General features: G+C 34.9%; 4 protein-coding genes across 4 annotated transcripts; 1 reads left to right on the plus strand and 3 right to left on the minus strand.

Annotated features, from left to right (window-relative positions):
• Positions 1–2,596: 2,596 nt before the first annotated feature.
• On the minus strand, positions 2,597–4,552 carry LOC21408855 (proline-, glutamic acid- and leucine-rich protein 1). Its single transcript, XM_010099756.2, has 2 exons — positions 4,183–4,552; positions 2,597–3,085 (listed from the first exon to the last, which is right to left on the minus strand). The coding sequence occupies exons 1-2, from the start codon at positions 4,441–4,443 to the stop codon at positions 2,897–2,899; spliced, it is 450 nt and encodes a 149-aa protein (XP_010098058.1). The 5' UTR covers positions 4,444–4,552; the 3' UTR covers positions 2,597–2,896.
• Positions 4,553–7,853: 3,301 nt separating this feature from the next.
• Positions 7,854–10,018, plus strand: LOC21408856 (mitochondrial arginine transporter BAC2). Its single transcript, XM_010099757.2, has 2 exons — positions 7,854–8,624; positions 9,053–10,018. The coding sequence occupies exons 1-2, from the start codon at positions 8,388–8,390 to the stop codon at positions 9,791–9,793; spliced, it is 978 nt and encodes a 325-aa protein (XP_010098059.1). The 5' UTR covers positions 7,854–8,387; the 3' UTR covers positions 9,794–10,018.
• A 1,287-nt stretch (positions 10,019–11,305) lies between these two features.
• On the minus strand, positions 11,306–12,815 carry LOC21408857 (pyridoxal 5'-phosphate synthase-like subunit PDX1.2). The gene has a single exon (XM_010099758.2). It carries the CDS (start codon positions 12,448–12,450, stop codon positions 11,527–11,529), a length of 924 nt encoding a protein of 307 aa, XP_010098060.1. The 5' UTR covers positions 12,451–12,815; the 3' UTR covers positions 11,306–11,526.
• An 886-nt stretch (positions 12,816–13,701) lies between these two features.
• On the minus strand, positions 13,702–15,765 carry LOC21408858 (dynamin-related protein 1A). Its single transcript, XM_024166777.1, has 5 exons — positions 15,403–15,765; positions 14,866–14,973; positions 14,529–14,598; positions 14,367–14,417; positions 13,702–14,178 (listed from the first exon to the last, which is right to left on the minus strand). Exons 1-5 carry the CDS (start codon positions 15,529–15,531, stop codon positions 14,057–14,059), a joined length of 480 nt encoding a protein of 159 aa, XP_024022545.1. The 5' UTR covers positions 15,532–15,765; the 3' UTR covers positions 13,702–14,056.
• Positions 15,766–16,499: the final 734 nt, after the last annotated feature.

Raw genomic sequence — 16,499 nt, forward strand, 5'->3', positions numbered from 1 at the left:
TATATTATATATCATAATTATATAATATATTATATAATAATATTGTTTGTATTATTTTAAATATAATAATAAATATATATTATGTTATAATTATATATATTATATTATATTATATTATATTATATTATAGTCGTAATTTTTAATTATCCACAACAATTTAATTTTATAATTTATCAAACGTTATTACACTAACTTTAAAATTAATATAATTATTATAATTATAATTTATTAAATATTTAACTAATTTTTATAATAATTATTTTTTCTTTCAACAGTTAAAAATAATTTTTTCAAAATCTACGAGAATATTAAACTAAGCCAACATATCGCTTAACCTCGAGCATTATGGGAAAAATATTATATCTTTTCTTTTTTTAGTGGAAAATATTATAGCCAAAAGATAATCACGTGATAAGGGCGTGCAATCATGTCATTCTTTTTCTATATAATAGATTAGTAGGAGACCTGTAAACCACTACCTTCAAGGTTGCGTATTGTTGAGTCCTAGGGTTGAGTTTCTCTTTCTTCGGAGCTTTTCCCTTGGCTTTCCGATTTCGACCAAACCCTAGCCCAGATCTTAATTAACAGCCATGTCGTCCAAGCAAGGTACACCCGACATTATTTTCCAGATTCTATCGTCAATTTTTTTTCTTGTTAGCTAATTTATTGTCAATCTGAAAAGAGGGAAAAGAAAAGGCTTGACTTTCGTAAGTTTTGTTCGATATGTTGAGTTTTGGAAAAATATACATTAAATTTTGATTTCCTATTTTGTAGGTGGAAAAGCAAAGCCTTTGAAGCAACCCAAGGCTGATAAGAAGGATTACGATGAGGTATTTTATTGAATTTTATAACTTCGTATATCTATTTATTTATTCGTGAAATAATTTCCTAATAATTTCCTTGTTTATGTTATTAATCTGTATGATTTTTTCTTAATCATTGAACCACCTTAATTTAATCTTAGCCACGGAATCTAGCCTTATGGGTTTTGAGTTTTAACTCCTTAGCGTGCTCTTAAATTTACTTGGTTAATCTTCAGATGGATTTGTAGTTTAATTGCTACTTCTCTTTTGTTTTGTTAACGATCATATCTTAAATTCAAATTCGCCTATAAATATTGAGGGATAACTAGAATCACTTATGCGTTATTTGGAATTTTATTCTATATTTTTATATTCTATTTTTTTGGTAGTCTACTGACCATCTGCTTCTTTAAACTCTGGTTTTTTTGCTTTATAAGTTATACAACTTTGTTTTTGAATGCTGTTTGAAATATATTTATGAAGTCATCGTGAGAGTTTGAATTGTGTCGAAATCGTTTCAGGTTGACTTGGCTAACCTTCAGAAAAAGAAGGACGAGGAAAAGGTGAGATTATTATTGTTATTATTTTTTTTTTTTTCTGGTTCTTCGTGTTTTGTTTTCTCCATGGAGTGTTTCCTTTTCTAATAATGATCTGATTATGATTCTTATGATGAGAAGGCGCTTAAGGATCTTAAAGCCAAGGCACAGCAGAAGGGAGCTTTTGGAGGTTCTGGGCTCAAGAAAAGTGGAAAGAAATAAGGGGTTCAAAACCTCAATTCAAATATGATATTCTCTTGTGCTGTACTATAATCATTGTCGCAATGACGTCCTTTCCATTTTCCAATTTATGGGTGTCCTATGTTACTGACTTTGCTTCTTAACTGTGTGCTAGTGTCAAGCTTATAAGCTTAAATAAATGAATTTGGCTTTTTTTTTTTTTATAGTATATTTTGTGCTTGTTTAATTCTGTGTCCCGCAGTTATATATATGGTACTAAGATCAAATGGTTTTGAGTCCATATCTATTGTCCTCGTCTTCCGTCTCCCGTCTCGGTGGCTCTCTCTCAATTAATTATTTACAAACCATATAAACATGAACAAAATATTAAAAATAATTAAACAATTCACACATATTGATGGGCACCATTGACTAAAGTTTATGTTTGTTGTCACAAAGAACCTGGGAAAATGTCGTTAATTCTTTGTCAAAGTAATCGTGTTTAAACCAAAGTTGGCTTTTTGTGTGTGTGGGGATATTTTAAGGTTCCGTTTATTTCGTTAATTTGAGTTTAGAATTTAAGTTTTACTACAGTAAAAAATTTTCATAAATAATCATATTTAATTTTTTTGTTACAGTAAAAAGTTCTCACATAAAATCACATCTCAACCCAAATTAAAAATTCAAATCAGTGAACTAAACGGGCCCTGTAAACATTTTCGCGGGTGGATTGTGAAAATGCCAAGTCCCGTGGCTCAAGTCTTAGAACATCCTATGATCAATAAAAGACTTGCTAGTGTTGATTGAACTGATATTGGAACAGGTGCGCAACCCTGTAATGACTTCCCAACTTGGGGGGTTCAATTTTCATCTTCCTGTGCTTAAAATTCAATTTTGTTTTATTCCAGCTAAAAATAAAAACCCACAAACTCAAAATTGGTTCCCTTTTGAGTTTCATACTTAATAGGCAGCGTGCAGCAAGTGCACGGAAAGTTGGATGACATAAGTGACACGCCATATTGAACCGCGAAACATAGATCATTTCCACTAATGGACTCTAAACTTGGATAAAAAAGATGAAACGAACTTCAAATAGACAGATTTTATAAAAAATAAATCGTAGAACACAAAACTTAAGATTGCTCATAAAAAGAAGATTACGCCTACTCAAAATTATGACTTCCTTGAAGTGGGTGGCACAAACACAGCTACTCTATGCAAACATCAAGACTTTCTTGACACTAGAATATGATTTCTGAGCCATTCTATGTTGCGTCTGCATATTGTTAGCAACATTTACTGAGCTTCAGTATCATGTTAACTAATGCCACAACAATTGAACAGCACTCAAGACAACTCCCATGCCATTGTACATAGTTACTGCTTTTCAGGGTTATCTGGGTTTTCCTTTTCTGGATCCTCCTCCTCTTCTTCCTCTTTCTTTTCCTCCTCTTCCTCATCTTCTTCGGGAGGATCTGCTGGCATTGGAATTGGCAAGGGTGTTTTCAATGGGGCAAACTGGGGGAATATATCTGGTCTCCTTCCAGGCTTAGGCCTTTCCCATTCCTGCAACATCAAGTAAATTTGGATGAGGTAAGAACATGAGAGAAATATGATATGAAATCTACAACTAAGCGAAGTTCAATTGTTAGCATAATGCACCGCCAAACATCCTCGGATGAAAACACACTCAAAAATTTATGCCTGCCATTGAAACCAAGCATCGACACTAAACCATGACGTGTAACTAAATATGATCAAAATTTTCTATCCCTTTTAGTAAGCTCGGATATTCACCAAAGCCTAAAATAAGATGTATACAATGTAGTGTCCATCCCTGAGAACCATGGTGTAAAAAGTTTCATTCTCTCCATGAAAACGATTTTAGCAACTGGTCAGGCAAAAGTACAGAAAGGAATTTTTATTGAAAATCAATTTCTGTAAAGAGGATAAACGTACAGAAAGGAATTGAATCATCTTCGAGCTCTCGTGATATGAATACAGTTGGTTCTTCTTCCTTCTCTCATGTTTTAACCACTCATTCTATCAAGGTCCAAACTTCATCCAATACTATCTTGACAATGTTTCCATAGTCCTAGAGATAATTCAGCAAAAAGATAATTCAGGAATTTAAATAACAGATAGCCATTGACAAGTCGTAAACACGAAACCCTCTTATTGTGGGTGCAAATTAGGTTGAGTACCCACTTTTGAAGTCAAGTTATTCCCCCGTATCACTTGTATGTGTAAATTAGATATAAATATTTCACAAAAGTGGTATATTTGAATACCGGCTCTCCTAAAGTATTCATCTAATTCACTTATTAAGAATGAAACACTAAAATACCATAAGTTTCTACTACATGTAGCATCAACCTAATCAAAAGTCCACTCAAGCTTCCTAGATTCAGCCAAAATTCAAATAAAGCAAATTTATTAGCTTTTACACAAGCAAAAACAAAACAAATCAGAAACCTAAATTCAGAACCTTATCAAGCAAAGCAAAGCCGAAAATAACTAGCGAAATTAATCCAGAAATTAAAAAATTCCTGGTCCAATAAGCAACATAATATTGTTTTTTTAGAAAATCAAACAAATGATTTTAAGCTAAAAAGGAACAGATAAAAAACCAAGGTCTAAATAAATACATATCCAATACTTACGATGGGGAAATCAAGCGGGGAGCGGCGAGTCATCTTTTCCTCCTCGGGAGCCATGCGAACGACATGACTAGGAAACCGGCGATGGGCCAAGATTGGCGGCGTTGGGCGGTGGCGGCGGAGGAACGGCGTGAGAGTAAGAGAAGGAGGCGAACCACTGGTTACGGGAAAACAGCTCGGTGAAGACGAGGAAGGAGAAGAATATGATGTCGGCGAGACAGCGGGAACGGAAACCAAAGGCAGCGCGAGGGTCCGCAACGCCATTGGTGGGTTGGGATTCGTGCTTCTCTTTCTCTCTCTCTCTCCCCTCTCTATGTCTGTGCGCGTGACTCTCTCTCCTTGTGACCTTTCTAGTCTTTCCTCCCTCCTCCTCGCTTTACACCAACCACAAAACCCAACCGCCTATGGATTTCCCTAAGCCGAGGTTGATTGGAACCTCTCTTGGTTGGGCTCTTCTATATAACTTACGCTGGGCCTTGAAGCTCAATAATAACTGGAAGTTCCCGGAAAGCCCGGAATGAGAGGACTCAAATTAGGCCCAGTAGTACCATAAAGTGCGTGGTCTGAATTAATACTTTTTTATTAGAATACCTCTTTATTTTTATCTTTTACTATTAATTTTTAACTAAATAATTACCCTAATAAAAGAGTATTTATCAAAAATAAGGAGTAAAGATTCATACTCATACACTCTCAAAAGTAAATTCTCTATTTTTTCCTTTTAGGGTTGTTGGGGGTGTGTTGACTAATATAATTATTTAACTAAAAAAGATATTAATTAAGAGTAAGAGTTAAAACTCAAATTCAAGCACTCATTTTTAAAACAAAAAGAGGAAAAGAGACAAATACACTCATTAGAGTGCATGAGTATATTTTTACCCCTTATTCTTAATTAATATTCTTTTAATCAAATAACTATATTAATTAAAAGAGTATTGATCAAGAGATGAGTAAAAATCATAACTCGTGCACTCTTAAGAACAAGTTCAGTACTATATATAAAGTTGAGAAAATTACGTATTACGCCACTAAAATTCATCAGTTTGACATTTATATCATCTTTTGATTAATACAGTTATTTGACTAAAAGAATATTAATCAAGAATAAGTATTAAAAATTATATTCGTGCACTTTAAAGGCTATTTGTCTCATTTTTTCTTTTAAAAAAATGAGAAAAGAGACAAATATCCTTTTAAAGTATATGTGTCTATATTTTTACTACTTACTCTTGAATAATATCTTTTTAGTCAAATAATTATATCAATTAAAACGGTATTAATTAAAAGAGTGATTGAAATCAAACTTACGCATAAAAGTAAGCTTGGAGCTATATAAGATTAAGTAAATTACGTATTATGCCACTAAATTTCAACAGATTTGTATTGTCGATTTAAAAAATATATATTTTAGTACAAATAAAGAGATAAGTTACGGGGCCACATTTCTGGAATTTCTTATAGTCGGGAAAATACGATAAAAATGAGAGGAAAAATTTAAAGGTGTCAATTTGATTGTTGATTTGAAAAAAAAAAAATCAAAATATATATCTTTATAATGGTTTAAGTGGGATATATATATATATATATTATGCAAACGTGTGTTTAGTATTTAAAAGTAATATTCATTTATATACATTACCTAACATACAAAATTTAATGAGGATTTCCTTATTTCCTTTTCTCATCTCATTAAAAATCATGCGTGGACTTTCGTCTCACATGGTTCTAGAGTGATAAAAGAAAAAATAAATCATTATTAAATATTTTATTATGGTATAGAAGTTCGTATTGATTGTTACTTTTAAATAAAGATAATAATAAAAAAGATCGAATTTTTGAAACAAAAATAAAATAAAAAGAACAACCTTAGATTATAGACTATCGTTCCAAGTTTGTGCTAAGGCCGTAGAGTATTCCAAACTGTCTCAATTAAACGATGGTGATGTCATCTGACTAAGAGACGTGTCTTTGGCGAACACTGATAACAAAGCCAACCTATCAAATTGGCAGATAAGGACGTGATCTGTAGACCCACTTGGCCACTTCATTCTGGATCCTTCACATGTTTCCTAAAAGCCATGAAATATGAATTTTTCATCAATCATTCAGTAACGTCGGCTTGCCTTTTTCTCGCATCATCATACCACTCAAAAGGGTCGTTTTAGAATTGATTGATTGATCAACAATTCTAACTAAAATAGCGCTTTCTTTCTTTATTTGTTTTCTTATTCATTTTATAGGATAATTTTTTAAATATTGTTAAATATTATTTAATACCTATATATATAAATTTTTAAATATATATAATACCTCTATATATTAGTAAAGTTAATCTAACAACCTTACAAGTTCCACAAAATGTAATTTTTTTTTAATTCCCATGTAACATTATTTATAAATATGTGTAACATTTAATGTGTTTAAGTGTAATACTCCATATTATATGTGTTGGACAATTTTTTAAAACGAACGAAATAATACACATACAAAAAAAAATGATGTTACACGCAAATATAAAAAAGTTACATCTAGTGACAGTTGCAGAATCAGAATATTATTTCAAATGGATGTAAGCTAAAAATATGAAAAACCTTCAAAACCATCAAATCATCAACTCTTAATGCTATTGCATAGTTGGAAGGACATAAATATTCAATCTGCTGAATTTTTTGCCACGTGATAATAGAATTTTCTTAAAAGTTCATTTTCTTCTTGATTTATTGTTCCCTTATGTCTATAATTTAGTAAAAAAAAAAAATCTCTTTGCTGTGACAAATTTGAAAACAAATTATATAGGGGGTATATAAGAGAAAATAATATTTGAAAAGGTTGTTGTAAAAAACATGTTTAAGTGGAGACATAATTAGAAAGATTATTTCGATAGAAAAATTTAGAAATAATACATTGTACACCATATTTATAAAGATCAAATTGTATCGGAGCAAAAACGTATGAAAAAAAAAAAAGTTTAATTAGGCACATATTTGAAAAAGAAAAAAAAATACTTCAACATGACAGATGAATTAGAAAGGAAATAAATATTTAAGTAATGACATATTTTTAAAAAATAATAATAATAATAAGAATAAATTAAAGAAAAGCTTCGTTATTGAGGAGGTATATATAAGATATATTCTTGTTAATGAGGGGGATATATAAAACTTTTTGAAAAACGACATGCAATAAAACAAAGGCTCTAAAATTTGAGATGCATATATATATATATATATATATATATATATATATATAAGGTTTAGAAAACTACACATCTAATAAAAAAAGTTTTCAAAAATCGAAGGAGCATGTACCTTTACGGGTATAACCTCCATCCAACACTGTTTATCGAGCTGATCGGCATCCGAACTTAAAACATCTTTTATATATTTTGAAACATGCACTGTCTCATAACATAGCTCATTTTTTGAGATAATATTTTTTATATTTTCAAAATTCTTAGGATAGCAAAAGTGGGTTAACACGTAACACGTTGGTTAATAACAAAAAAAAAATAGTAGGTTAAAAGATTACGACTCATCTGACCGTGTTGACACGTGGCATGCATCGTCAGGTCCACGTGGCAGTTTTCACTGACCCATTGGAAAGAGGACACTGACCGTACAGTCCATACAAAATAAAATAGCAACCGGTGACGTTTGTTTCGTTCCCGACTTCTCCTAAGTCGAGTGAAACTCGTCTCTATTAATTCTAATTCAGGTTGCTCTCTGACTCTTACTCTGCTTCTCTTTTCTTCTACCTTTCTCCCCTATAAAAGGTTATTAAAGCTCAGCGAAAGCCAAGAGTGAGCCAAAAAAAAAAAAAAAAAAAATCTTCGTCTTATTTGGAGTCCAGGAAAAAACGCCCTCAAGGGATTTACGCTGTTTAAAGAAATAACTCAATTTGCATTCTCTTAGGTGACACGAAAAGAGAGCCCAGAAAGGAAATTTGGTGTCAATTCTTTTCCAAAAAAGAAAAGAAAAAAAAAAAACCAAATATTTTCTCTTTTCAGTTTCAGTTTGTTGTTCAAACAGAGAAGGAGAGAGAGAGAGAGAGAGAGTTTGATCCGTGCAAGCAACAGAAAATCAGAAAGATAGTTATTCTTTTGAGTGGTTTTCAATACGCGAGTTAGGCAAAAGAAGAACTGGGATTTAATATCCGAGTCTTAAGTAGAGTTAATCAAATAAAGTTATAATAAGAGAAAAAGAAAAAGGATGGATTTTTGGCCAGAGTTTATGGCGAACAGTTGGGGAAGAGAATTTGTGGCCGGAGGCTTTGGAGGCGTAGCTGGTATAATCTCTGGTTATCCTTTAGATACTCTTCGAATACGACAACAACAAAACGCAAAAAGTGGTTCGGCGTTTGGGATCCTTCGCAATGTCGTTTCGGCTGAAGGGCCTGGTGCGCTGTACAGAGGCATGGCCGCTCCTTTGGCTTCTGTCACTTTTCAGGTCATCTTTCTCTTCATCTATTTGGATTTGATTACTGTTGATTTAGTTTTGTTGTTCTGGTTTGGGGGTGGGGGTGAAAATGAAAAGAGATTTTGTGTTTATGGTTTTTGGAAAATATTTTAGTTTATGAAGATAGATTTTTCTCTCTCCCCTTTGTTTCCCAACACCAACGCCATCAAGATATTTTTGCGATAGTTTTGGAAGGACCAGAAGTGATTTTGTTTTACTTCTGGATGTCACTATCTATTTTATGAGAATCTTTGTCTGATTCATTAACAAATCTTTTATATTGCCGATTCTATATTTGTCATGAATGCGCAAATCTTCAATTTAAGACTTGAATATTCCTATTATTTTTCTGGTTAGTGGTTTCAAGCAATTCATTTAACATGCTTAGACCGAGCTGACAAATTATTTCTACATTGCAGAATGCCATGGTTTTCCAGATATATGCGGTCCTTTCTCGATCATTCGACACATCTGTGTCGCCTAAAGACCCTCCTTCGCACAAAGGAGTGGCTCTAGGAGGAATTGGAACCGGGGCATTGCAGAGTCTAATGCTCAGCCCTGTAGAACTTGTAAAGATTCGCCTTCAGTTGCAGAGCACAAGCCAAGCCAAATCTCATCATCAAGCTCTTCAACCTCACAACGGCCCTATTAATATTGCCAAAAGCATAATGAGAGCAGAAGGTTTGAGAGGAATGTACCGAGGCCTAACCATAACCATGCTAAGGGATGCACCCGCACATGGTGTCTACTTTTGGACGTATGAATTCGTGAGAGAGCAGCTTCATCCTGGCTGCAGAAAGAGCAGCCAAGAAAGCCTCAAGACGATGTTGACCGCGGGAGGGCTCGCAGGAGTTGCTAGCTGGATTTGTTGCTATCCACTAGATGTTATCAAGACCAGATTGCAGGCTCAATCTCAGTCTCCTCCAAAGTATAAGGGGATTGTCGATTGCTTTCGGAAGAGCGTTAGAGAGGAAGGATACAGCGTGCTCTGGCGAGGATTAGGAACTGCGGTTTCCAGAGCATTTTTGGTAAATGGCGCAATTTTTTCGGCTTATGAAATTGCTCTGAGGTGCCTATCCAACAATGGAAGCCTTCAAAAAGAAGATTCAATCCATGACAAACAGGAGGAAAAATTGTCTTTGCCCGGTAATGGGATTTGAAGTTGCAACCACTAATTTATTCCGTTGCTCAACATTGATTTTTGATTTTGATATTAAACTCATAGAGATCAGTTAAAAGATCAAGCATTTGTACTTCAGGTGGTCTTTGCTATTTGTTACAGATACCACCAGTAAAACCCAAGAACTGCAAGGTGAAAAACTGTAATTTCACGCAAAGGCGTGCAATGAATATAAATCAACTACCATATATATTGAACAAAGAAATGGCACAGACAAAAGGGATGAAACTCAAAAAAACTTTAAACTCGAGTTACAACTTTATTTAAATTTATGTTCTTTTATAAAATTTGAATTTGAACTCGAGTTTAGGGTTAAACTCGAGTTTGGGACTAAACTCGAGTTTAAATTTTCCCTTCAATTTGAGTTTATAAACTCAAACTGAAGTTAATAAATAATATTTTTCTATTATTAAAAATATCATAACTTTTTCGTTTTAATTCTGATTGAGATGATTTTTTTCTATACATTCACAATAAAAAGATAAATAAAACTCCACCCATATAACCTATTAAAATTTTTCATCACTATTGAGTTTTTATTAAAATACTATCTAAATACAAATTTAAATTTTGATCCACCCAAATACAAACTCAAATACATTCTCAATTCAAATCATAACTCAAATGTGCACATCTAAACACAAACTCAAGTTACAACTTTAACTCAAGTTACAACTTCAACTCAAGTTATAACTCACACTCAACTCAAAATCATCACTCAAGTCACTCTAACACAAAAATGCAAAAAACAACCCATAATCTTTCTCCATTATTGCCAAGGAATGGAGACCCATATGCTGAGCAACAAAACGACACATGCATTTTGTGAAATTCTAGCGACCGGATAGATATTCTCTGCACTACGCAGAAAATCCAACATATAATTGGATCGTTTTGGCGACTAACACCCTTCAAGACAAAATTAGAAGTTATAAAAACCTTTTTTTATCTCACAAACCACCCATGAATCCCAATTTGCATATACAGACATAACTATAAGTTTGCTTTCTGCTACTACTTGTTACACCCAGCATGCTCTGTGATAACACAGAATCTTGTCCTCTTTCATTTTTCACATACTTTTTCACTGTTGATCACGTTCTGAACCTTCCCGTTACTTGTTCAACTATCAAAGCAACATATTATTTCAATTCCCATTAAAGTTCCACTACTATCAACCACATGATACTTGAAAACTCATAAAGACGAGTCAGCTTCTTTATTAAACAAATTTCCAGATTACAAATTACAAAGTCAAAAAGTATGATTATAAATAACGTCATGGAGTAAGGAAACTAATCATCCTTGTTTTTGCGCTGTTCCTTAGCACTAGGAAGAGCCAACTTCCATTAGCTAAAATGCCAACTAATTTTACTTGAAAAAAAAAAAAAAAAAAAAGTCATAGAGCGTGAATGATTTCAACACAAGATAATCAAGAAGCAACTACTGTCGACAACCAAAATTAATTCACAAGATATCGACACCAATGACACAACCTGAAACATTATTCTTGCTTATTTATATAATCTCTCAACACAATCTGACGCAAGTCTCAAAGCAACAGAAAAGAAAAGTAGGTCTTTTTTTTTTTTTTTTTCATCAGATTGCAAATTTGCAAGGAAACTTACGACAACAGTAATGTATAAGTGCCCCCCCCCCAAAAAAAAAAATTGCCGATTTGCTCAACAACAAACAAGATGAGGTGAAGGGGTTTCAGTCACCTCCATGCCCAAAATGTTCGATCCTATCCTCACTGAGGCTGAGACCGGCCATGGCGTCGGCCAACCCGCAGCTCGTCTCCACAAGCACATGCGGATCATTGTAATGCCTAACAGCCTGCACAATTCCCCTGACGCGCTTGTACGGATCAGGAGAGTTGAAAGTCTCGGAGCCGACGAAAACCCCATCGCAGCCCAGCTGCATCATCAGCGCCGCGTCCGCCGGCGTCACGATCCCGCCGCCGGCGAATTGCACGACGGGAAGCCTTCCCATCTGTTTCGTCTGCGCCACCAGATCGTACGGCGCCGATATCTTCTTCGAGAACGCGAACACCTCGTCTTCGTCCATGTTGTTAAGAACCCTAATTTCTCCCATCACCGACCTCACGCTCTTCACGGTCTCGGCGACGTTCCCGGAGCCCGACAAATCCCCCTGAGTCCTCACCATCGCCGCACCTTCCCTCACCCTCGTCAAAGCCTCTCCCAAATTCCGACACCCGCAGATGAATGGAGCTCGGAAGTTGTGCTTGTTGATGAAATTCTCCTCGTCGGCCAAGGCCAGAGCCTCGCTCTCGTCGATGTAATCGACGTTAATGGCTTCCAGAATCTGCGCTTCGACGAAGTGCCCGACCCTGGATCTCGCCACCACGGGGATGGAGACCGACCGCTTGATCTCCTTGATGAGGGAGGGGTCGGACATGCGCGAAATGCCTCCGCGACGGCGATTAGCTGGCTCCGATACGAGGATCGCGCAAGCTCCGGCTTCCTCGGCGAGCTTGGCCTGGTCGACATTGGTGACCTCGAGAATGGCGCCGCCGCGGAGCATTTGGGCCATTCCGACCTTGATGGAGAAGGGGTTCTTCTTGGCGTCGGTTATGGCGCTGCTGTTGTAGAGCGTGACCGCGCCGTCTTCAGCCATCGCCCAGGTGTTTGTGAAAATGTCTGAACCAAACTGGAATGCTGTTGAGAAAACGAAGATGAAATGTACGGATTGATTTGGATGGGGTTTGGTTTTGGTTTATAAGACAGAGGAGTTAGAGGTAATGGGGGTGTTGTTGCCTTGTTGGACTTGTTGAGTCAGTTCCAGAAGCTTCGGGTGGTTTTGAAGGTTTGATTAGTCGGTGGATTTTGTTCAACTGTGGAAACTTCGACACCGTTCTTCTAGCATTTACGAATTTAAAAAGCATCTTTTGCATTTTGGTACCGATTCCCCTGTATAAAAGAGGAAGATGTGACATCTTTGGTCTGATTGTAGTACGGTAGTAGGCCTCTCAAGTTTACAATTTCAAACTTAGCTACTAAATTCGGAGATTTAGTGGCAAGTTTGAAATTGAAGGATACGTTATTTTACTTTTAACTCAAATTACAATTTAAATTTTTTACTACAGTTATAAATTTAATTTTTTTATTATAATATTTTTTCTCACATATTAAATTTAAATTTATAATTTAAGTTTGAGAAAAGAATATATTTAAAATTATTCTCCTAACTCGCTTATCAAATGTGATTTTAAAGATAAAATCAAACTATAATTCTTAATTTTGAGATTTAAAATTTAAGAGAAAACATGTATGAGAAGAAATCTTTTATGAGATTTTAACTTAGTTTAGTAGTGCTGTGAATTTTAGAAAAATTACTTTTAACTGTACTGAAAGAAGAAGTAGTTGTTACAAGAAGCAGCTGAGTGTTTGGTAAACTGTAATTATAGTAGCTGTGCTGATTCTAAAATAAGTGTAATAGCGTTTAGTAAATTTTAAGGTTGAATTACTCTGGATATGTAAAATGATCAAAATAGACATAGTATGAAACTTAAATATATATAATTATTTTTGGTATTTAGAAATACTTATTTAACTTAAAAAAACATAATGCTATGATTTTGAGTTTTTTAACAATAAATTTATGATAATTAATTCTTTTTTTTTTCATTTCTTCATTCACAATATAATTACAACTAAAATGAGCATTAATGAATTTGTTGAACAAAAATGTACATTCCATAAACAAATTAAAAGCTTGATCGTCAAATGACCAAGTTACATAAACAAGTTGGGCGTTGATGCCATATGTGGCCTTCAACTTCCTAGTTGGTGGTCTTCAGCTTCCTATTGATATCCATACACACACACACACACGTAAATGAGCAAATTCACATATTGATACCTATACACAAGAAAAAAGAGCAAATGAAAATATCATTTCAAAATACACACATTCATATCCACACACACACGTAAATACACACATTGATATATCATTTCAGAAAGGAATAGTTCTTGCAAACATATATATCCATAACTACATAAGCTACGACAAAAAGAACCAAGCAGCAAAACTAATTGGTAGCTAAGATTTATCAAAATTTGGAGTATGAAACATTAATTATATCGGAAATCCATATCATAGCATCGGAACACTATGAGCTCCCCTTTGTAATAAAGCTGTGGAAAGGTTGGCCAGTTTGAAAAGACTTTCAGCTCCTGTCTAACTTCCTCATCAGTTGAGATGTCAAAGGAGCTAAAACTCACATTCTCCTCTTTAAAGGCATTAACGACTTTGGAGCTAAAACCGCATCTTGGAGCATCTGGGGAGACCCTACTCTTCTTGATCCAATTGCAGTGGGGATTCCATGAGAGGATGAAGAGCCTTCACTTAAAACTTTTTTCATTATCTTAAATGGTGAAATAAAATTTGGTAAATTACTATTTGAATTGCCCATACTAGACCCCATTTTACCATCCACAATATTAGCAATTCCTGCTGTTGTTATAGCCATTTTCATCTGCAACGAGAAAATATACATGAACATGACTTGCAACTGTTGTCAGACTTACCAACTGCTACTTTTGTAAGCCCGGGAAGATCAATAAGGGTCAAGTTGACAACTGCCATCATCAAGCAACGGTAGAATGTGTCAAATTGAAATAAAGAACAAAACTGCACTTCTATGCTAGTGTGCTGCCCTAAAATGAATACAAATTCAACCTTAATCTTACCGTTGGGAGAATAGATGCTAAGATGAATTGGAACACTAGAGGAGTGGTGCCTCACAGATATAATCAACATCGTCATGTAAAATGAATATAACTCATTAACTACATACATTTAGCTCTCAAAGGAGTGGTGCCTCCAAACACCCAGAAAGGAAAAAAAAAATACACACACACATATTTAATAGGTCGTTAATTTTATGTTCAGAAGTATGTAATAAGTTAAAACAAAGAGCAAACATTGAAGCTTGAGTAAAACTTTATTCACAGGTAGCAAGATGGAATCAATTCAATCACATTCCAACAGAAGTCCAAATAGGGAAGTTCATAATAAAGTAATTACCAAAATCAGTAAATCTTTTTCTTGGGAGATGGAGAAACTCGGCATATTCTCTGTTGCCTTCAGAAATCTTATGAAGTTGCAACACAAGAGGATGCTGAGTAACAATTCCTGCACATATTTTGCACGCATCAGTCCCACAATCTTCTATATAATTGAATCTCATTGCCACACTAAATCTAATCTTATAGCAGATCATCAATATATTGATATTTAACATAACATCAACGTACTAATATAAATCAAACATACAAAAAATTGCCTAAAATGCAAAATATACAAGTATCAACTAAGAATTAAATAATATCTATATATAATCCGACCAAGTTCTGATCACGAAAAGTTTGTTTCTCCGTGTAAGAAATGTAGCCTGTACATATGCAAATCGATTCCACCACATATCACAAACGGAAATCGCATTTCACAGAGAAGAAATTTCAAGCAAAATCACGCGGAAACCAAAGCGATTATAGAAAAATTAACTCAATCTGAGCTTCAAGAAAGAGAGTCGAGTCGGTGTGGGGGGTTCGGGAAGCTGACCTGGCCACCAACGACGGCGATCGCTGGGAGAGAGTCCCAAAGAGTAGGCAACGCGCTGGCTTCGCCGTGGTTGCCGAGAGTCGTGCAAGCCCTCTGGATTTTGTTCACTAGAGAGATTAGATTCTCCATCTCTCACTGATCGCTACCGACATCGGAACGAAACGGCGGCGACCGTGTCGACGGGCTCAGATCACCTGGATCTGAGAACGGCGGAGTAGAGACAGAGAGAAAGAGATTTACGCAAAAACCACCATCACCATTATTCATAAGCTAAAACTAAGCAAATTTGAAGATCAAATTTTAGGCTGGGAGCTCAACGACGTGCTAAAGGCGACCATATACCTTCGGCCACCCCCTATGTCCTAAAACCTCATGACTATTTGTCTCCCTTTTATGGCATTTTATAATGCTTGTTAATTTAATTAAAGACGAGGTGTTCAAAATCTAAAAGCATGTTGATTTTTTTAATGAAAAAAAATTTGAAAAAATGCAAACATTTTTTTGAGTGGAGAAATTTCATTTAATAATTAAGTAAATACATACTTTAAAATAGTTACAAATGATCACTAAATACAAGGATGTTTAACCACAGATAAAACTAGACTCACCAGTAAAGACAAATGAGGCACAAAGACGAATACGAGTGCCGAGTCTAATTAGAGAATTATCCGCTCGGCACATTAATAATTAGGCAAATACAAGTGACAAACGCTCGTTTAACAAATCGATTATAATCGATGGATAAAACCAGTCAACCGAGACCAAAAGACTCAGAACACTAGGGTCACTCACAAATAAGAGCAAACCTAACGAGGTAAATCTACCACTACCAAAGAAAAGTGGGACGACAATTTTCGTTATTACATGATGAAAACATAAAAACTGAAATGGTGAAATCAACATCACCTTTATTATATCAAAATGTAAACTAAAAACGAGACAAAATTTCTCAGCCACACAGACAAGATCCTTGGCGATAAGATGGTCACTAAAATCATAAAGGATAGATCAATGAGGACCCACACTACTCCACCACTGACGTTGAGCGCTCATCCACGCACAATTTCTCCCTCCATGACCACCGTAATGAGAAGAAC

This window comes from Morus notabilis, unplaced genomic scaffold (assembly GCF_000414095.1).
Source record: "Morus notabilis unplaced genomic scaffold, ASM41409v2 Scaffold307, whole genome shotgun sequence".
Lineage (NCBI taxonomy): Eukaryota > Viridiplantae > Streptophyta > Magnoliopsida > Rosales > Moraceae > Morus > Morus notabilis.